The sequence below is a fragment of the Filicampus tigris genome, chromosome 7, assembly GCF_054856515.1.
Source record: "Filicampus tigris isolate MCC_2025a chromosome 7, RoL_Ftig_1.0, whole genome shotgun sequence".
Lineage (NCBI taxonomy): Eukaryota > Metazoa > Chordata > Actinopteri > Syngnathiformes > Syngnathidae > Filicampus > Filicampus tigris.
Genome location: NC_141223.1, coordinates 23,602,501 through 23,624,776, shown reverse-complemented (window position 1 = coordinate 23,624,776; position 22,276 = coordinate 23,602,501). Strand labels below are relative to the sequence as shown.

Genomic DNA, 22,276 nt, shown 5'->3' with positions numbered 1-22,276 from the left:
CTAAATAATGCAGCAGTGGTCCATACTCATCCCGTTCATGATACTCTCCCACCAACAGAACATCTCCGTTAATATTCAAACTCCACTTGACGTGTATTTAATAGTTAAAAGGCAAAGTATACAACATTGATGACTCAGGTCCAGAATGAGTTGGCCCAGGGTTCTTAATTTCAGTCTTGCTCCTACATTCCCAAAACATGCGAGTTTGGTTCATTGAAGACTCCAAATTGTCCATGTGTGTGAAAGGTTGTTTGTAGGTATAACCGTATTGTGCCCTACAATTGGCTGGAGACCAGTCCATGGTGTGCCCAATTTCTTTTGCCTAAAGTCAGCTGGGATAGGCTACAGTTCACCCGACAATCATAAAAAGTCAAAAGAAAAAAAAAACAAGTAAAGAAAGGTTTTATTTATCACATTAGAGAGGAGCCTAGTATTAATTCGACATCATTACATGATGCCGCCTTGTGGTCGGCACTGGACATTGCACTCTTATTCAACAACATTACAGAAAGTGTGAACAGTCAGTATTCTTATAATACAAGCATCTGCAACCATCACCAACAATATACATAAGCAAACATACATTTCATACTCATAGCAGACATTCTTTTTTTGTAGTTCCTTTGCAGATGGATAAGCAGGCAGCATAAAGCAATAGAAATTATTACACATCCTACTTTGACATTTAAAAAATATGGTACTGTATATTGTTGATGTTGAAATTCACAGAGTAGAAGGCTGAAATAAAGGGAAGCTTTTGGTTGAAAAAAAAAAAAACAAAAAAAAAAAACATAGAACATGAGGTCCACTTCCTGTGTTTACCCACCTGGAAGCTATCTGACATTCCATGATAGTGAGTATGTATGAGTATGTGGTGTTAAAATCAACTGATTATAAAGAGAGAGAGGAAAAAAAAAAAAAAGAATACTGAGACTTGTCCTTTATCCTTCAACTGTCCTTGACTGATCAAACGCATGAAACACACACACGCACACGCACACACACTACACCACGCGCGCTTGACCCAAGTGCATTTTTCCCAAGCTAGGAGAGGGATTTTGGCCGAACCTTGGGGAAAAGCTGGGGAAAGAAAACAGATGAAACAATAATAAGTAAGTTCCTTGTACACAGGGACCATAAAACAAAAACAACAGAAAACCTTGTAATATTCATGCCAGGCCACAAGGTGACGTTACCTCTTAGGGGACTCAATCTGAGTGTACACATTCATTTTTGTGACAGCAATATTAAGATTCACAAACATGACAAGACAAAAACATGTATTCGGATAGCACAGGTCACAAAATCGGGAGTAGTATCAGTAACAGTATAATCCAAGATATACATGGTCAGATGGCATCATCAAACACACAATTACTCTTGTCAATAGCCTGGACGATACACACATACAGTATTCTGACAGTCATGACATGAAGCATGGAGGCAGACAGCAGCATCAAAGACACTAGCATTAAGTCAGCCACCAGCATCAAAGACACAAGCATTGTGCCAGAGCATCAAAGAGGCAAATCTACGATAGTGATGCCAGAGACACAAACAGGGAAGAGTCTGACAACAGCATCAAAGACACACGTATGCTGTTACTAATATCAGAAAGGCAAACATGGAGTCCGACACTATCACCATAGACACAAACATATTTTGATGTCAAAGACATTCATATTCTGACATGTCATGTAATCAAGACCAATTCTTACCCCAAAGTAGTTGTTGGGCACGAAGCCCTCGCGGCCGCACAGCGAGGCCCACCACCAGTCGGAGCCGTCAGGCTTCTGCAGGATGGTGACCATGTCCCCCTCTCGGAAGGTAAGCTCGTCGGGAGCCTGAGCCGGGTAACTCCACAGGGCGTAGAGCACGCCACTGTTCTCCATGCCCATCGCCTCCTCCACCCCTGACAGCAACATCAAAGACACAAATGGGGAGTTAGAAAGCAACATCAAACACACAAACATGGAGTCAGATGTCATTGTAGTGACAAAACATTAGGGTAGACAGTAGCATAAAAGACAAAAATGCAGTGATTGTAACATCAAAGACACGAATGTAGTCGGATGATCATGTCAAAAACAATAAGCATGTATTCAGATGTCAAAGACACATCTCAGTGGAGCATAAAAAGACTAACGTAGTCTGACAATATCAGAGACACAAAATATATCCTGATATCAAAGACAAGTCTGAGTAGTACCATTGACACAAACAGTAACATCAAAGACACAAACTTGAAGTCTGACAGTATCATTATCGACAGTCAGAAAGATACCTCATAGACAACATGTATTCCGATACCAAAGACAAGAACACAGCATTAAGAACACACATCTTGAACTCATCAGCAAAGAAACATGGTGTCAGACATTCACTGTAGCATCAAAACCACAACCATGAAGAGCAACATCCCAGACACAAAAACGTAGTCCGACACAATTACCACAGACGACATTAGAATGCGTGTGCCTCACCTCTCAGGAAGCTCTCGCACTCCTCAAAGGCGACAGCGTACGGGTCACATTTCTGCGCAGCCGTGGCGCCGTCGCTCTCCGTCATGGCCATGACGGCCGCGCCGTTCCTCACCAGGAATTCGCACAGTGGCCGGTCGTTGCATGACGCTGCGCAGTGTAGAGGAGTCCTGCCGGACACAAAACGTTGCGAGTTGACGTCAGCCACTAGACACATGACCGGATAGCATAGGTGGGCCGCTTGAGTCGCATAACTTGACTAGCATCAGACTTGCGTCGCACATGCGTTGTACAGCTATCTAACGCACGCGCTGATACGCAGTGCAAAGTGGCTAATGTGCAAATGCATATCGTAAGACAGATTGTATGACTTGACTTGTTTTTTGCCACAGGAACTTGGGACTTGATTGAAATGTGAAGATGAAAACCTGAAACTTTCTCGTGACTTGCCCATATCGTCGTTGTCCTGTGAAAAACACGCAATTTCAATTTGGGTTTTTTTTATTACGGATTATGCGATGTCTGTAACGCAGAAACACTAGACGTGTGCAAGTCACAAGTCTCGAGTCGTAACCAAGTCTCAAGCAAGTCCCAAGTCACTGTGGAAAAAATAAAAAATAAAAAATAAAATAAAAAAAAGTCTAGTCATTACTTGGTTCAATCAAGTCGTAAGTCAAGTCATAAAATCTTGCTCAGTAAAACATGTTGGAGTGATTTTTTTTTTCCACTGATCCTGCTACAAAAGGTACAGTGCATTACGTATCTCTAAAAAGGTAATGAACATTTGCACCTCTAAAAAAGAAATGAAAAACAATTAAAATGAACATCTGCACTTAAATTATGCATGTTATTTTTTCATACTAACGGTTATATGAGCGGCACACTGTTAATGTGGTGATAAATACCGAAATATGCTGAATGAGGGCATAAACATGTATTATCATCAGATTTAAAAACGACATACTTTATTTCAGGTGTGTTACCCAAATCTAATTGGTGTATGTAAATAGATGAACAAAAGGCAATAACTTTGTGCACTTTGTAGTTGTCGCGTTTTGAAGTTGAGTGAAGTTGATGTGCATTAGTTGACTTGTCAAGTCATGAGGTCTAAGTCAAGTTGAGTCACTTAGATACCCAAGAGTCCCAAGAGGCTGACTCGAGTCAAGTCATATGACTCGAGTCCCCCATCTCTGAGAAACACCATTCATGTAAAAATAAGAAAAATGTCAAAGATTGACCTGTTTTTCACAGGACATCGACGATACATCGACATGACTTCCGACATGTAGACATTTACCATCCGTGGCTGTCCGGTGTGCTGACGTTGGCGCCGATGCGTACCAGGAAGTCCACCACCTTGTAATGACCACCGCAGATGGCATTGTGGAGCGCCGTGATGCCCTCGTCGTTCGGCTGGCTTGGGTCCGCCATCTGCAGAAATGTAGAAAGTTCCCGTTTAGTAATAACAATGTTTTTCTGCATGGAGGCGACGTAAAAGGAACGTGTCCCAGTGCTTTTGTCTTTAATCGCAGCAATATTAGTAGTGCTATATGGCGCATGTTTGGAATTATGCCACTCGCGCGCACCGCTTCACTCCGACCGTTCGGAAATTCAGCGTTGTTCAAATATTCGTTTATTCAGAGTGTACCAAAAAACTGAGTGCAGGTGCGCGCGCTAGGTGCGCCCATAGTTGAATTAGCATTAGCACCTCCTGTACGGCTCGCTGCACCGTCTCCAGCTCGCCCACCAGCGCTCCGTCCAGCGCCAGCACCAGCGGGCTCAGTCGGGCTCGTCTCCCGGAAGATTTGCGCTCCCGGCTGGCCCTCAGGATGGAATGGTAGTTCTGAAGGGACAAATATGATTTGAGCTGTGATTCAAAAGTATAGGTCACAGGTGTCAAACTCAAGGCCCGCGGGCATGATTAGGCCTTGTGCTCTCTTCTTATAAGGCCCCTGAAAGCTTGCCCCAATTTTTCCCTTGACTTGTGTTCAAAATTAGGCATAAAAATAATAATAGCATAATAGCAGACGTCATGGCTAGCAACATATATTTTCTAAAAAAAGGACATGAAAACAGCCTCCAGTGGGCTCTTAAGATGGAGCCACAGCAATAACAAATAGCTTTCGAATTGTAGCATTCTTCAACCATATCAACAATACACAGTAGTGGCGGTACAGAAGACAGCTGGGATGGGTTCCAGCACGCCCGCGACCCTCGTGAGGATAAGCGGTATGGATAATGGATGGATGTAGGTACAGAAGGTTTCTGGTTTCTTACTCTGTAGTCCTGGGGGCTGGAGGTCTGAGGAGGCTGCGGCGGAGGAAGCGCAGCACCGTTGTCCTCTCCCTCCGACGAACTACTGGTCTCGCTGCCCTGTTCGCAGCCTCCCTCGCCCTTGTGCCGCCGCTCCTTGCGCTGGAAGAGCTTGTTTATGAGCTTCTTGTACTGGTTGGGCTCATACTGCGACGCCTTCTTCAGGGGCTGTGACTGGTCCACCGAGCCGCGCCTCTTCAGAGGTCGAGGGATTTCCGAGCGGATGCGCAGCACCTCCTCAATGTCGGGGATCTCCTGGCTCTGGGCCTCAAGCGCCACCACGGGCTGTAGCCGGGTAGGACTGAGGGGCCGGGGAGGGCCTTGAGGGGTGCTAGGCTCGCCCTGGTGAATCATTGGCATGTGGTGAACTAAGTCCAGTCGGGACAGCTCAGCATCGATGTCACCCGGGTTCAATGCTACCAAGAAGAGGAGAGACAGTTACTGTGTGAAGGAAGACTTTTGGTTCAGCGACTCTTGACAGGAGGGAAGCATTTGAAGACTATTTATAATTCAAAAGCCAATTAAAAATAAACCTTAATGAGCATTTGTGATGTTTTTGTATGTGTCTGTGTTTTTTTTTTTTTACCATCGCTGTAAATGGCCGGTTGTCTTAGTTCGGGCGGCGGCTGCATAGTGGCCTGGTTCAAAAAGAAATTCCTGGATACGGTAGGCTGGTAAGGAGTCTCCCACTGGTCTCCAGGAGGCCCCCCTTGAGTGACTCGGGCGGACGTGGCACCCCATTGCGGGTTCTGGAGACGCATGATGACCGAGAGTGGGATGGGCCTTCGTTGGCGAGATTGGGTGGCAACGGGCGGGATGGAAATGCGGGAGATGATGGGCTGTGGGTGGTACTGATGGGACTGGGTCGGCGACGCCATGTCGGGAAGGACAGACACCCGACTGTTCCGGGGCAGCGAACTGTGGGAGAACTGGACTGGCGGAGCGCGATGATTCTGAAAAGAAAAACGGTCATTCATTCATTCATTTATCTATTTTCTATTTTTTGATCTCCTAAACTTGCAGCGCTTTTTATGTGGTTGTTTGCCCCCATAAGTCACACTTTCCTGCATCTTCATAAAGGGGTCGCTCTTAGGGCTCTTTTTCAAGACTCAAGTTTGAAAAAAGTTTTTTTGAACACCAAATTAATTTTTGTACAGAAAATAATTACAGTACATCTGAAACAAATGATTATAACAATATATTTGAGAGAAAAAGCATGTTATTTTGCCTCATTCAAATCCTAATATCTGAACATTTAAATATGTAAACTAAAGTGCAATCACATTCGTAAATGAATGGCTTCTGGTTTTTGAAATGTAAATACACCAATCTATTGTGATCAAACAACAAAATTGCAATAAATGCATTAACCATCAAAGTGAAGTCTAACTGTAACTATAGTCTTGAAACAAATCTGAATAAGGAAAAACATTGCAATAAAATTATGCAAACTGGTTTAACTTGAGAGTAGCTAAGATCTGTCATGACAGAACATTACTCCTCACAAACTATCTGCCTCGCTGTGCGCACGTCATCCTCACGTGACAGGGGTGGCCCTGGGGAGTCAAGTTCAGCATTCGCTTCAATGATATCTGGCGCCATCAAGCGTCGTGAATGGGTATAATGTCTAGACCCCGAATATAAAACGACCCCCACTTTTCCAGTCTTATTTCAATGCAAAAAACACCGTCTTATATTCGGGCCAATACGGTAATTCGCCATATTGGTTGCCAGCCAATCGCAGGGCACACAGAGACAAACAAACATCCGCACTCATTATCACACATAGGGGCAAATCAGAGCGTCCAATCAACCTATTGTGCATGTTTTTGGAATGTGGGAGGAAACCGGAGTACCCGCCGAAAACCCACGCAGGCACGGGGAGAACATGCAAACTACACACAGGAAGGCCGGGGACCTGATTCGAACGCACGACCTCTGAACTGTGAGGCGGACGTGCTAACCAGTCCACCGCCGTGCCGCCTAACTGTCTTTATTTACGGGATAAACGGTGACTGATCCAGTACAATGTCACCCAATCTTGCAGAGACGAATAGTTTTTTGACTCGATAATACTTTGCCGTGCTGCCTTTCAACTTGTTCGCCGCTGTGGGAGTCGGCACTCACAAGCGCACACGCACAAGTAAAACAGATTTTGAAAAACGGTTCAGTTCGCCTGTCTCGTGCACACGCAACTCTTCGTCTCGAGTTTATCGTGAGTGTGCAGTAATAATAGCCTGGTTGAGTTGAGTTGAGGCTTGTATAAATGTGACTTTCTCCCATTCGATTTATGTGCTGCATGCACCTTTTTGGAGCTGGGGGCCGGAGGAGGGCCATCCAGGTTGGACTCTCTCCAGTTACTGTTGGGCACTGTTGCTCTGATCCACTCGCTCTCTGGAACAACAAAGACAAAAGGCTCTTTTGATGACATTTTTGGCTCATTTGTCCCGCTCAGCAAGTACAAAGAGAACATGGAACATGAAGGACTAACTGTCATAGGTGTGGTGAGGCTTGCTTTCGAAGGACATGTCTAGATCTGTCTCGTTCCACTTGCCGGGACTCTTTTGCTTCTGCACACCCTCATCTGGGCGAAACCAAAGAACAGGAAAAAATAAGATTAGCAAAGAGCAGCGGCGAACGGGCCCACACACCCCAACGGTCGAAAGTTCGAAAGTGCACCGGACAGGGATCAAGTTCTTACCTCATAGAGTAAAGTTTTTTCGAATTTCATGTTTTATGGTGAATCATTAAAACTTTGTTGCTATGTTCCGCCTACATGCAATGACCAAAATCCCAAACTTTCGCAATGTTTGATTGTTCATCTCTGTAGCATACTGAAAAAAAAAAATCCATGGAGAAGTCAATGTTTGAAGGATACGTAGAAATGCTCAAAATGACCCTAAAGTGGCCACTTTACACGAAAATGGCTGACTTCTTGTGCCTTTTCTTGACACCACCAAATTTTATGTTCCTGAGTGAAATTGGCAAAAATGGGTTTGCTTTTTTAATGGAGCACAGGGGAAAAGTGCTAAAGTGACTCTAAATGGGCACTATAAACCAAAAGGGCACCCTTGTGGTCACGGATTGTTAAGATTTTTTGGGGGGTTGGTTTATTGATGATAAACATGACGACTAAAATGTCATGTTCCTAGGGCAAACGGGCGAAGAAGAGTGTGTTTTTGAAGGCCAAGGATTGACATAATGACCCTAAAATGTACACTTTAAACCAATTGGCTGAAATGACCCTGAAATTGGTTTGAATTTCCTGTGTTCTTTTTCAAACATGGGTTCTTCAGAATTTTTTTGTCGGTCTATTCATGTTGCAATTGATCCCCAAATTTCACAATTCGATGGGAAACATGCTAAAGTAGTTGTTTCTTTTAATCCATGGGGGGGGGGATTGGGGCGTCATGGCTCAGTGGTAGAGTGGTCGTTTCCTAGCCTGAAGGTTGTAGGTTCAATCCCCGGCCATTGTGACCATGTTGAAGAATCCTTGAGCGTCATCAGTAGGTTGATGAGGGACAGTGCGAAGAACTTTGAGTACCAAAAGTAGAAAAGCGCTATAAGAATTCAAAATTTCCAATGTGTTTTAAACTACTATGACTAACTTCCCCTTTTTTACACACATGGCTTCTTGAGACTTTTCTGTGGCTCTACTCAAGATAGGCATGCCAACTAAATTTCACATTCCTTAGGGAAACTGGCTCTAACAAGTTTGGTTTTGAAAGAGCAACGGGGGGAGGAAATTGCCAAATGACCCTAAAATGTCCACATTAGAACAAAATGGTAGACTTTCTGTGTCTGTGAAACTAGCTTCGGGGGGCTGAATTTTCAAAATATCCCAGAGTGCAGTTTTCTGAGCACGCAAAAGGCGTCATTATGGCAATCAATAGTGTGTGTACTCAGGCCATAATTAATATATTTATTGTGATTTGATCTGATGCAATTTTATTTGCATGCTGTGCCCACTGGCATTTTTCAAATACAAGATGAATATGTCAGATTTGAATCGGGTGACTTTTCCTGCCACTTTTGAAAACCTGTTCTACTACTGTGCGTGCTCGTGCATGTGTGCACGTGAGTGTTTCCACATAGATGGTGGAAATCATTAGTTTCACAGAAACTCAACACCCTACTACTACTACTCCACCCTAAGTAATGTGAACCCCTCTTGCCATATCCTCACATCACATTCAAAACAAATCAGTATGTTGACTTAGCACAATTTAGTGTACCGGTAGATTCTGTACCAAGAAGGAATTTAAATTATACTATTGTACTTCCTCACATAGAGGCTGGTGTTTGTCTTATTGACTCAGATTCAGAGGCAGAAAGGCCTTTTGCATCCTTTTTTTCCGACAGTGAAAATGATACTCGGTTCAAATAAAATATGCGTTTAAGTCCCAATTATCACGCGTGATACGTTCCAGATCTACCTGCAGTAGGTGAAAATCCACCATAGAAACCATATTATCATTATTATTATTATTTTGGAGTTTTAGGGTTAGCGTGGCAATGAGTTTGATACCTCACAGTAGAATGAGCAGGCACTCACCCGGTTGTCTGAAAACAAAATTCCGGGGAATCGTTTCAGCCATGGTATGATGAAAAGCCAAAGGGGAGGGGCCTCGGTCAGGCCGAGGCGACCTACGACCATCAAAGGGGCTGAGCCGGTTGGGTGAGGGTATGGGTGAGGGCGGGGGCAGGTGCGAGACAGCGGCGCGGATGGGGGGCGGGCTCCTCTCCGCGTAGCCCACCGAACCACGGGGATTCTGGTCGTAGCTTCGCCTCGGGGTGTGGGGTGAATGTTTGGGGCTCGGCTGACGGTATTGGTACCCGTCAGGACCGCCGCGGGGCAGAGGCGAAGTGGCGCGGCTGATCTTGGGCGAGGAAAGCTGGTTGATGGAGGGCGCCGGGGATGTTGGTGCACTTTTGATCATAGTGACCATGGAGTCCATCGGGAGGAGTGTGGATGCGGTGGGTGGGTATGCCGTTGACGTAGAGCTGATGTTATTCCAGCTACTCGACCCCCTCAGTGTGTTGGACGTGTTGGACGTGCTGGACGTGCTGGACGGTGGAGAGATGTGGTGCTGAGGAACCTGCGCATGCACACACATGTATACAGCAGTCTTTAGGCTAGGTGAAGCAGCATGGGGTTCAACAGTTGGCTTATGTAAACAGATGTGGAAGTTGATCTACAAAACGAGCGCACCTGATATCACATCAGCTAAACGGGCAAACAATCCACACCACAGTCAAGGTTTCATGAAACAAAATGCACATATACCAATCTTGCACAATATATTCATAATACTGAACAAACAAATTTAAGTAAATAGTAACACAACCTTTAGTAAATCAAGCTTAGGAACTAAACTTGATTTACTAGATTATGCTTTTTTCTTGGCCATTTATTTGTAATTGTCACTTCCCGTTTCTGATTCGTGAGCTAACAGCCAATCAGAGTGACCAATTGTCACAGACAACAACGCTCTTTTGCTAACTGAACCTGGCAAAAACTGCTCGCCGATCGATGGCTCATTTATTATAAGTGATATTTAAGAAGCATGTTCTTCACATGCAAAGACAGTAGTGATAAACGTGATCTCATAGCAATTGCAACATACAACAAACAACAAACATAAAAAAATACATAGGAACATATTATGCCCAAAAATGTTCAAAAACAAACATTTATGGGCTTTCAGCATATATATATATATATATATATATATATATATATATATATATATATATATATATATATATATATATATATATATATATATATATATATATATATATATATATATATATATATAAATAAAAGGGCTGTCAAAATTAAAGCATTAACTGTGAAAGCTGACCCCTGCTCACTGTGCAGACAAACTTAGAGCAGAGTCACTTTTCGCAAAGACGGACTTTTAGGTAGTTTTACTTTAAAACGTGGCTTGACGGCTCATTGGAGAAATCCAAAATAATGTGCACACTTTGCAAAGCCGAATTCAAATACCATATTAGTTGTACGTCTTTGGTGTATCATTCAACTGTTGTATTTTACAGGAAAAGAATCATATTCAAGGATCAAAGAAAGCTAGTAAAACAGTCTGTTAATCGAAATATACTTTTAGTTTTTTTCCACATTAATTCCAAGATTTTACTCAAGTAAATATCGGTTCGTAAAAAATTGTAGTTGAAAGATATGAGTAAAAATAAATAAATAAATAAATATATATATATATATATATATATATATATATATATATATATATATATATATATATATATATATATATATATATATATATATATATATATATATATATATTTTTTTTTTTTTTTTTTTTTTTTTTTTTTTTTTTTTTCTCATGTGTACCTGAAATCCAAGATGTGCGTTTGTGGGTCCGGAGGAGGCTGCCTTCAGCATGGAGTTGAACTCTTTGTCTAGCTCGTCCGCACTGGCCAACGATGCGTTCAGGTCATCGTTCATAGTCTGGACTGGAGAGCATCAAACCACAAAGCAGACAATTAGCACAGTGCTAATTGGATGATTGACAGGGTGATTAAATGAAGATGGGGTGGGGGACACTCACACAGTAGGTTGCTGCCAAAGCCGCTTTGAGAACTCATGACTGTCAGGCAGCGACGTTCAGCTCCTGGAAAACAAAGCGACATTTTTTGGCTGTAGTTGGAACACCACTGTACCAAAGTAAAATGTAAACATTGATTTTTATTGTCAATTGTATACACAATACAGTAAACCCTCGCATACTAGCAGTTCGGTGCCCACGGATTCACCTCCAGTGTTCTTATTTTGAAACGGCCTAATACTGTGCCAGCCGACATAATCGGCCAGACGATTATTATTGTTTGCCAGGCCCTAGTAATCAAGTGTTTGTACTTGTTACTTCCCACCACTGAAATGAGCTGACATCTCCATTTGTGCTGTTGGAACCGTCACATGGTGACTCGCTCGCTTTGGGGCGCAGCGGCCAACCCCTCGGCTGTCTTTCCTGTCTGCTGACTCATTCTTTTCTTATCAGGTGTTGGAGCTTGACTTTACCACTGTCGTGTCACTGTCAGATTGACGCCTCCGTCGATTTCCTAGCAGCCTTATTAGATGTACCATTGTACTAATGCTCCAACCAAGAGTGAGTGCACCAGGAAGCCACAATGATGTACAGACTGAAGGCATCAGAGACTTATTCTGCTGTCAAAATGAACAAATGTACAGTGGTGCACGTTATCTTCCACGACCACACCTGTAACTTAACACTCGTATCTCACGTCCTCATTCCCCATTGAAATGTAGATAAATTAGGGCTGAACAATGAATCAAATTCAAATAGTCATTGCAGTGTGGTAGAATGCAATTTTCAAATTAGATAAACTGCAATTTGGGAAAAAAAATGCTTCATTTTGGCCGGTGGGTAGGCTTTACTTTTAATATATTTATTTATTTGTATTGTGTCTTGATAAGTTTAGCGATTAACTCATTCACTGTCAGACATTTTCAGACCCTCTTTTACCCTAACGTTTGAAAAAAATAGAAAAAAAATAGAAATAAATTCCTGGGTTTGAATGGCTGGACTGTGAAAAGACAAGTAAATTTGTCAATGGCAGTGAATGAGTTAAGAAGTGCAGTCCACATGTTTCCATGTCATCGTTTCCTGAAACATGAAAAGTTGAAGTGATAAAACCTTAGATTTGTTTGCATTATTGTTGAAATCTGATTTATTTACCAACTTTATGCCACACTTGTTCGATAGAACTTTAAGTTATCGTAATGAATGGTTAAAAGACCTTAAGTCAAAGTGTTTAGTAAGTTAACAAATTTATATGAGTGTTGGTAAAGTATTTCACATGAATTCATTGTTCATTTGCCTTATTTTAGCATAAGCTTAACCTTTAAGACCAAAACATTTATGTTTTAGTCAGATTTTTTTTTTTTGTAAAAATATTTTTACTGCGATTTTACACTTTAATCCACACAAAAATGTTGCTCCCACAAACACATACAACACACACACAAAAAAGGCAGGATACATTAATAATCACTACATTTTCTACTTAGGCAGCGCGTTTTCATTTTCCAAGGACGACATAAATGAGTCCTAAATATACACAAAGCTTTCTGTTTTGCCTCTGACAAAGAATGACAGTCTTTCCAGTCCACGACATAGCAACATTTCTTTTTTCAACATTTGAAGTAACAGCGGCTCCACATTTTTCCAACAAAATGCGATGATTCGACTTTTATGAATAAGTCCAAAGTCAAACTTTTTTTTTTCAAAGCACCCATAATGCACTGGGCTCACCATCTTCCAAAGACCGCTGTAACGTAGCTGTGTTATTAAAACTCACTTATACTCAAAATGGTTTTTTTTTTGTTTTTTTTTGGCGCTGCTGGCTGCGGTCGCCAACATGGTGGACGCTTTCTGGCCACTGATCTAAAATAGGACGTTTATGTTGGACAAGGAGGAAAGATGGATATGTTTGTTGTGCTTTAGTTGGAGTGTACGGATCACATAGATGCTAAAAGAAGGACATTTTCCAGTTGGGTGGGAAAAAAAGCCTATCTGGTTGGACAATAAAAACTTGGAAGATTATTCATTGTTGCTTGGGAGCAAAAAAATTACATGTTATCGAAGTGCATCTTAATTGTTTAAATGTTTTACGGATAACAGTGGTTAACTAAAAAATACATATCACCTTCATAGGGTCGTTGTATTACTTGCATATATATAACAGTCTACTAACAGTGACAACTTTTTCTCGGAAAAATTGCAACGAAAAAAAATCATTTTTGTTTCTTTCATTGGACTTCTCATAAAATTGAAATTGCCCCAGGTGTGATTGTGAGTGCGGATGTTTGTCTCTGTGTGCCCTGCGATTGGCTGGCAACCAATTCAGGGTGTCCCCCGCCAACTGCCCGAAGACAGCTGGGATAGGCTCCAGCACGCCCCGCAACCCTTGTGAGGATAAGCAGTATCGATAACGGATGGATGGATATATCCTTACTCTGGTACAATTTTTTTCTCTCATGAAATTATGAGATTATGCTAAAAAATGTGACTACTTTCTCATAAATATACAACTCTATCCCTGAAATTACTACGGTACATTATTCTCGGAAAATGAAGATATTATTCTCATAATAATTTGACATGCTTTTCATAAAATTACAACTTTTGAGATTCAAAACAATGTTATTCTCATATTTTCTCTTTTTCCGTGCGAAAGTACGTTAATCTCTGGAAAATTCCATTTATTCTCCCCTCACATAATTGACATTCTAAAAAAAAAAAAAAAGGAACAACTTTTTTTTCACGTTTTAAATTTAATACCATAATTTTGGTCTTTCCGCTTGCAAAAGACAGCGTTTAATTGTTTCAATACCTTAATATTAATAGTGTTTTTACACTTGAATGACTGTTGAGAATGTTAAAATGTGAGTGTTATGCTTTTGTCATTCGCCATTACTGTTAATGCGGACTTTTTCATTTTCACGTTCGATTTCAGTTATGACCAGTGGGAAAAACAGTTACCAAACATGAACTTCCTCAACAAGTGTTGCCAATTATAGATCACACTCAACAAGTCCGCATATTTCCTGGCAGACAGACAAGTGGTGCGGTGAGTGACATCTCTCAAATTTGGATGAACAATAGTCAGGCCCCTCGGAGGAGGTTTCAGACTATGGATAAGGTCGCCTGTGCACAACTCACTGTCACATTCCGCAGCAGACATTCAACGTCACAGTGGCATCTTATCTTTTGTCAAGAGCAGTGTGCAACACAAAGCCAGATTACACACAGGTCACATCCTGGTCCAGCCACTCCGTTTCCTGGCCTGACACCCCCGCTCCATCCATTCATCCAACCCTTCATGTTTACTGGAACACTTATGGAACTTGTGTTTCTGTAGAACAGCTGTTTGTTTGTTCTCTGTGCAAAGGTCGTTTGGATTTACTGCAACAGACTGGTCCACTGCTGTGGAAGTGACTCAAATCCGTGGATTGACAGACAAGATCAAACTCTAAAGAGAAAGTAAAGATTTCAAAAACCTCAATATTGTGATTGCGGTTTAATATGTGATTATTTTCTTACTTTTTCTTTTAAACAAACACAAGCAATAAACTTATCTATAGTACCATAATTAATATCAGATTTATTGTACATAAATATTTTGGTAACCTTTCTTGTAAAATATGATTATTCTTGTAAAAATTCACCCTTTTAATGTAAAATTGTGTTTTTCTTGATATTGGAACTTTTTTTTTCCGTAAAATAATTAATTAGTGTCATGATATTTTGACTTTTTCCTGTCGTCGTAATGTTTGTACATAGATAACTTGTTTAGGTCAACTGCTGATTGCTTTCCTTTGCTTTTCTTATCATCGGTATTTATTATACAGTGACGTGTCCTCAAAGAGGTGGTAAAGATGATACTCAAACACGCGTCAATAGATGCTTTAAAGCTGGACTCTCACTGAGCGGCGAATGCTTTCGAGTGGCGTGACTTTAGCGTTTTCATCAGGGTTAATAAAAGTTGCCAAGAAGAAAAACTGTTTGCGACAAAGTAAAAAATGCCTGCAAACATCTTTGTAAACTTTTACGAATCCTGACCCAAAAAAACCCAAAATTCGCTACGAGCATTTGCCACTTAGTGAGATACCATCTTTTGTGGAAGGAAAAACATACTATATGCTAAAAACTATGGTTGAAGAGAAAGTCAACCCAAACATTTTTTTCAAGGCAATATGATTCATATGAACTATGAGTTAAGCAGCAAAATCCACCCGTTTTAGTCATCTCAGTGGGCGGCCATTTTGTCACTTCTGTCGACTGAAAATGACATCACAGTGTCTCAGTGCTCAGATAACGACGAATCACGGGTCACCTGTTTTCTGTAGCTGAGCTATGATTCGATTTTGTTGCTTAACTCATATTCCACAAACACAATATTAATCAGAATTCTGTGTTTCAACTAGTGTGCCTGCATGGAACATATTCTTTAAAAAAATATTTGGGTTGACTTCCGCTTTAAAGAGGCTGCTCAATGGTTGCAAAGTTCAAATACTTGCGGGTCACATGAAGGTGACCAGTTAAAGGGGAAACTGGGTTTCTTTTGTGCACAACTTGAATGACAGAGATAGTTCACTATTGCTTAAGAGCCCCACCCATTGTTTGACACAATGATACAAAATGTGGTTGCAGTGTCTTCTATTCCCATTCTCTTGACCTGCTGATTCACTTTGGGATATTTCTCAAGAGCAGTTGTGCAAAAACAACATGCTGGTCTTCCTCTCCCCAGCGGTTCGCATGCAACTGGTTCCACCGCTGTAACAAAGGCTCATTCCACCTTGACATGCAAACATGGAACAGACAGACTGTATATGTAAGAGTTAAGGGAAATAATAGTAAGTTGAAAGAATACCAGGGTGTGTCTGCTACTGTGTCTTACAATCACTGCTCTGAATGTGCTGTAGTCTTCCTTGCATTGAAATGCTACATCTCCTGTTTCAGTCTTATCCGCACTTCCACAATTTCCTTCCTCCAGCCGAGGAACTTGGTTGGGATGTAATGATTTTTTTTTCAAGTCCATCTAAATACTCTTTCATGAGGACTCCAAGCCGAATAACACGAGACTAACAAATCATGTGAGACTCCCACTTAATCACGTTAAGCTTCCACGAAAAAAACACAAAAAAACCACACCATACTTTCCCAAAGTTTATGAGACTGTACTAACTCTCGACTGACTTATCCTGAGTTTACACCTGATGATTTTCACAGTTTCAGACTAAAAACTGAAAGCCAGAAGGAAGTTTTAGGGTTTTACTTGAGATACAGCACGGCCCCATCATCTTGTTTGTTTAGGGTAAGGTGTATCTCATTTGTTTTACATCAGTCTTTTCCTAATCTTGGCCTTAAAAGGGAAGTCAATCCAAACATTTTTTTTCCAGAATATATTCTATGCAGGCCCACTAGTCTGAACACGGCATTCTGATTAATATTGCGTTTGTGGAATATAAGAAATCCACCTGTTTTTAGCTAGCTCGCTGGCGGCCATTTTGTGACTTCTGACATCTAAGTTGCTCCGGGCTCGAATAACGACCAATCATGGCTCAGCTTCAGAAAACAGGTGAGCCATGCTTGGTCGTTATCTGAGCCCGGAGCAATTAACTTTGATGCCATCTTCAGTCGACAGAAGTGACAAAACGGCCGCCCCCTGAGATGGCTAAAAGTGAGTGTATTTTGCTGCTTAATTTATATTCCACAAACTATCAGTCAGAATGCCGTGTTTAGACTAGTGGGCCTGCATAGAACATATTCTGGAAAAAAATGTTTGTGTTGACTTCCACTTTTAGACAATTTCAGTCTTTGCGGTTACGTCATACAACCAACAACCAATAGATGATCTCTAACAAAACCAGGAATAGGAAACTTTGCAAAGAATCACAAGAATGTCATGGATGAAGGGGAAATACGAGCGAAAACGCCACTGCTCCAAAGAACACGGATCGTCCAGAAAGAGGAGCGGATGGTAGAGCTGTGGTCAGAAGAGCCCAGCCTGTTCTTTCTCCGTTGTAGCCAAAAGCTTCTGCTTCTCCATGTTGTAGGGTTCGACCACTGTGAGTAAAAATTCATCATCAATCTCGTAGTAGTCTTGTAAATAGTGACCCTGTAAAATTCCCAGCCTTTGTAAAATCTAGGCTAGGCTAGTTTTCCATGGGTCTTTTCCAAGTCTTCTCATGGACAGGTAGCATAAATCTCATGAGACCTTTGCAAAAACACATGGAGTCTTTCACAAACCCTGCAAGACTTCAACAAGACCATTTGAAAATCCTGCGAATCGCTTGAGAATTCCATTAACTGCTGTAGGACTTCACACACAACGCTTGCACAAATCTTGTAAGATATCCACTAAATCAAATTGGACTTTGCTTCAATCCTGGGGGGCTTCCACTAAATCAGGCAAGACTTCCCCAAGTCCCATGAAACTATGCTAATCTCATAGGTCACTAGGTTGTGTATTCATTGTGTAAAACATGACAAATCTCACAGTAGATCCTAAATTCCCACACGTTGAGATAAGTGTGCTCAAAACGATATGTCACCTCCCAAGAATGGCACAGTCAGTCTTTTCTATTTGAAGACTTTAACAAGAGTTACGCCCTACTTCCTCACAACAACTCTCCCTTGTTGAGACACAGAGGTGCTTGACGTTACCTCATCATAAAGAAAAAACTCAAAAGAGAAAAAAAAAAAAAAACGAGCGAGCACACATTCTATTTGTCAGAGTAAAAAAAAACAGGCCCGACAACAGAAAATGGTCTCTCTTAATCCGTGTCTAATTCACTCCCTCCATTTTCAATTGGTAATTTACCCGTCAAAATTGGCTATCTTTGACCAACCAATCAGAAGACTGAAAAATGCTGACGTCATCGAGGACCAGCACTCTGGCCCTGTGATGATTAATTTGAAATTGAATCTCATTGATAATTTTACTGGCGGCACGGTGGTCGACTGGTTAGCACGTCCGCCTCACAGTTCAGAGGTCGCGGGTTCGATCCCGGCTCCGGCCTGTGTGGAGTTTGCATGTTCTCCCCGTGCCTGCGTGGGTTTTCTCCGGGCACTCCGGTTTCCTCCCACATTCCAAAAACATGCATGGTAAGTTGATTGGACTCTCTAAATTGCCCCTAGGTGTGATTGTGAGTGCGGATGTTTGTCTCTGTGTGCCCTGCGATTGGCTGGCAACCAGTTCAGGGTGTCCCCCGCCTACTGCCCAAAGACAGCTGGGATAGGCTCCAGCACGCCCCGCGACCCTTGTGAGGAGAAGCGGTACAGATAATGGATGGATGGATGATAATTTTACTCTTTTTTTTGTTTTTTTTTTTGGTTTTGCTCATTGCGAAGTTTAAGTGACATGGGCCAGCACAACTGATTGTTGAGGCCCTGGGCAGATTGTAGTGACATGACAACACAGAGGCTGAAATCTGATTGGACAAGATCTTAAATCCACAAACATGTACTGAAAGCAGTGTAGCCAAGAAATTTGCTACAAAATGTAGAAAATGTGGTTTTGTCGTATTGTAAAATTATTTGGGTCCAACAGACGGCCAGAGGTCACAGTCAACAAGTTACTTATTTATTTTTCACACTTCCCTTCGTTCAAGGCCTTCAAAATAAAAGCAAACCAGCAAACCACTATACACAGCAGGTTTGCTACGGCGTATTTCCGGAAGTAGGGACGACGGCAAAAGAAGTGCATGAACTCCATCTTGATGTGGCAGCGTCATACTTGAGCGCTGCGCGCAGCTTAATATACTCCCGGACACAAGTTGTTTTGAAACAGTTGTGTTCCAAGTCGGGGGGCGTCGCTTCAAAAAGACAGCGGCGACAATGGATATCGTGCCTGCTACAACCATAAAGGGAGATGACTAGACTATGCATTTAATTTTATTGGCAAACTAGTTTGCTTTGCAGCAGCAACGAGCTGCGTGCTGAATCCCCTCTCTCCTCCTCTCCGTGTGGGAAACTGTATGTCATCGCAACATGTGACATAATGGACCGATAAGAGCAGCAACAATTCCTGATGTGTGCGTGGCATGTGTCGCTGACCTGTCGCCAACAGCACAATGCGTCGGTCATGTGAATCAATGCGGCAGTTGTCGCTCGCGCCGAAGCGGGAGTAGAAAGAAGCCTAAAAAGAAGCCTTTCACCGAGTAGGCTGAGATGAAATTTGGCCGCTTCGCGACCACGTCAAACGCATGAGGGCCGATTAGTGGGCCGGACTAAAATCCACTTCCGGGCTTGCTTAGTCCAGACATTTTTTTTTAATTTGTCAGCCCCCACCCCTTGCCCCAAAAATGGGCATCCGGCCGGGCCGGAGGGTCCGACCGGTTCGGCCCAGGGACGGACTGCCCAGCTCTGCCAATTTTATAGAACTAATAGTACAGTTTAGGCTGTAAATGAAAGTCATCTTGCTTTGGATAATGTTGATGTTCACATTCATATTCATATTTATATTCACTCCTGTGGCCCCGTTTATTATTTTTTATCCAAGCCAAAAATCCATTCATCCATTTTCTAAACTGCTTATCCTTACTACATTAAAATACAAAAAATAATTTCGGATTATTTTGTTATTTGTTTTCAAATCCAACATACTATAAATGCAAATAATCTGTTTTCAGATTCTTGATTTTTGATCGCAAATTGGAAATGGGAAAACCAAATGATACATATTTGTTTTTGTTTTTTTTGTGCCCCATGTGACTCAGGAATCTGTCTGTAGCGCACCAGAGTCAACATTTCTAGACAAGGAACAAAGCAGGTGCCATTACACTGAGATTTGCAGGTTTTTCCCCCACAATTTATGTTCCCCTTCCAAGCAATTATGTGCTTTTTTTTTTCTCTTTCAGTTGGGTGCCAAAAAGTGAGTGTTAGTGCACAGGAGCAGTGGTGGTTTGGGGCAACGGGCTGTTTGTGTTTTGTTCCCAACTGTGATTAAACGTTTAGGGGAGAACCATACTGAACATGTGTTGCTTATTTCCAACAGCAAGTTTCACTTTTCCCACAGTTATCCAAGAGTGTGTTTTTAAACCACAGTAACAAAAAACAAAACATTGTAAAACACAGAGGATTAACTTAATCATTATTACAGTAAAACCTCATTCCCTGAGGTTGTACAGTTGGGAATTGAGCTGAAATTTTGAGGAACAATTTGCCTCTTTCAACTCAAGTCACTTCACAGCAAGCGTCAATTTGGCAAATTCTTCAAAACAAGAGGCTTCAAGACGTTTATTAAAACTGCCAGTTGAAGCTAAAGGTCAAACTAAACACAAAAGAATGAGAATTGCATGTTGTGTCTTTCAAACAACCGCATGACGCTAACACATAATGGGAAATGCCACAGCAGGGTTAACGAATAGCATCAATGTGGTGGGGCTATAATGCTTCAAGCAACGGATATTTGAACACAAACAGTGGCACAACACATATAGACAGACAATATAATAATACTCACATGCATATTTATTCTTTATCCTCTGCGGAAAAAAAACGATTGCACTGGTCAACAGCAAATTCTAATCAGAGATGGCTGTATGTGTCCCTAAATGTATTTTTGCCAGATTTTGAAAATGCCTTTATTTTTTTCCTGGCACATCAGGTTTTGAGATGTTTTCATTTTCGTCGTAATTGATAGCTATGAGATTTCCGAAACAAATTTCACCTGTTGCTGAACCTAAACCGTAATTACTAAATATTACTAAATATATTATTATTAAAATCTGATGTACTAGAGAAAAACGAGAGCAGATTCTGAATCAGCACAAAAAAGAAAAAAAAAAACAATCTGGGAAGGTTTACTTGCATCTCTGATTAAAACAATTTAGTAAAAAGTGTTGACCTGTGTTATTAGTAGGGGTGTAACGGTACGCTAAATCACATTTCGGTTCGGTATATTTTCGGTACAAAAAAACAGATTTTTAAAAAATATATGTTTATTTTGAAAAGATGATAAGTAAATGGTAAATTTTTTGGGGGGGGGGAGAAAAATAAAAGCGAACCATTCGGGTGACATTCTAAGCAATTACACCAGAATGAAAAATACACTAACAATAAAGATCTCTTCAACTTGTCAATTATTAAGAGACTGAAATCTTTAAACACTCAGCAGCAACAGCCATACTGTTCATCTAAATATTCAAGTTAAAGACAAGTTGTCATTACAGTACATATACACTTTTTGTGATGAAAAAAAATACAATAACAGTTACAATTATTGATAACTTATTAAAACTCTTTTTAAAATGAAATACAGTCACTTTACAGTCTTTATGAAATTATTTACATTTTCTAGGCATTGAAATCTTTGAATGTTCAACAGCATATTGTAACGAATTGGGTTATCTGTGTTGGGCTCGGATTTGTGTTTTGCTGAGTTGTGATGTTTCCAAGGTTCATGAATGCATCGTACGGCTACCGAGAGAAGCAACGGAGAACGAAGAACAGAGCTGTTGTACTTTGTTTGTGGCTAAAAGATACTGCTTGCTTCCTCGTCTAAGAAACATTCAAAGTCGGATATTCGTTATGTTAGACGTGTTATCTGCAACATTTTAACAGGTAAGCTACAATGAGACCCGTGTACAGGGGACCTTCGAGCTCTGGCTTGTTTGCGTATGCCATAAGAATGCCATTTATCCATGCATTTATGATTTATCACGGCTTCTGGCGTCCTGGCTCCTCTTTCGTGCCGCTGCCCTCCTCGCCCGCATGCAACAGTCAATAGCGGCCGTGCGTAAGCTCGCGCTAATAAGTGGATCGAACCGAACGCAAGTGGACCGAACCGAACATGCCATACCGAAACGCAATACTCCCACGTCGACTGTTACACTCCTAGCTATTAGTGCCGCTTACTGAGTCACTGACAGTAGTTGTGAAACTCCTCTTCGTTTGTCTGCATGACTATTA

At 41.5% G+C, this 22,276-nt stretch overlaps 1 protein-coding gene across 1 annotated transcript in view; it reads right to left on the bottom strand.

The window, feature by feature from the left end:
* Positions 1-386: 386 nt before the first annotated feature.
* ppp1r13l (protein phosphatase 1, regulatory subunit 13 like) overlaps positions 387-22,276 on the bottom strand; it is a 23,854-nt gene continuing 1,964 nt past the window's right edge. Inside the window, exons 2-13 of the mRNA XM_086035441.1 lie at positions 11,387-11,449; positions 11,170-11,291; positions 9,349-9,892; positions 7,285-7,377; positions 7,099-7,187; positions 5,380-5,746; positions 4,758-5,209; positions 4,189-4,323; positions 3,778-3,911; positions 2,484-2,650; positions 1,719-1,912; positions 387-1,080 (exon numbers count right to left, since the gene is read on the bottom strand). Coding sequence (XP_085891567.1) covers positions 1,045-1,080; positions 1,719-1,912; positions 2,484-2,650; positions 3,778-3,911; positions 4,189-4,323; positions 4,758-5,209; positions 5,380-5,746; positions 7,099-7,187; positions 7,285-7,377; positions 9,349-9,892; positions 11,170-11,291; positions 11,387-11,449 — 2,396 coding nt within the window. The 3' untranslated portion in view covers positions 387-1,044. The remainder of the gene's footprint in view (positions 1,081-1,718; positions 1,913-2,483; positions 2,651-3,777; positions 3,912-4,188; positions 4,324-4,757; positions 5,210-5,379; positions 5,747-7,098; positions 7,188-7,284; positions 7,378-9,348; positions 9,893-11,169; positions 11,292-11,386; positions 11,450-22,276) is intronic.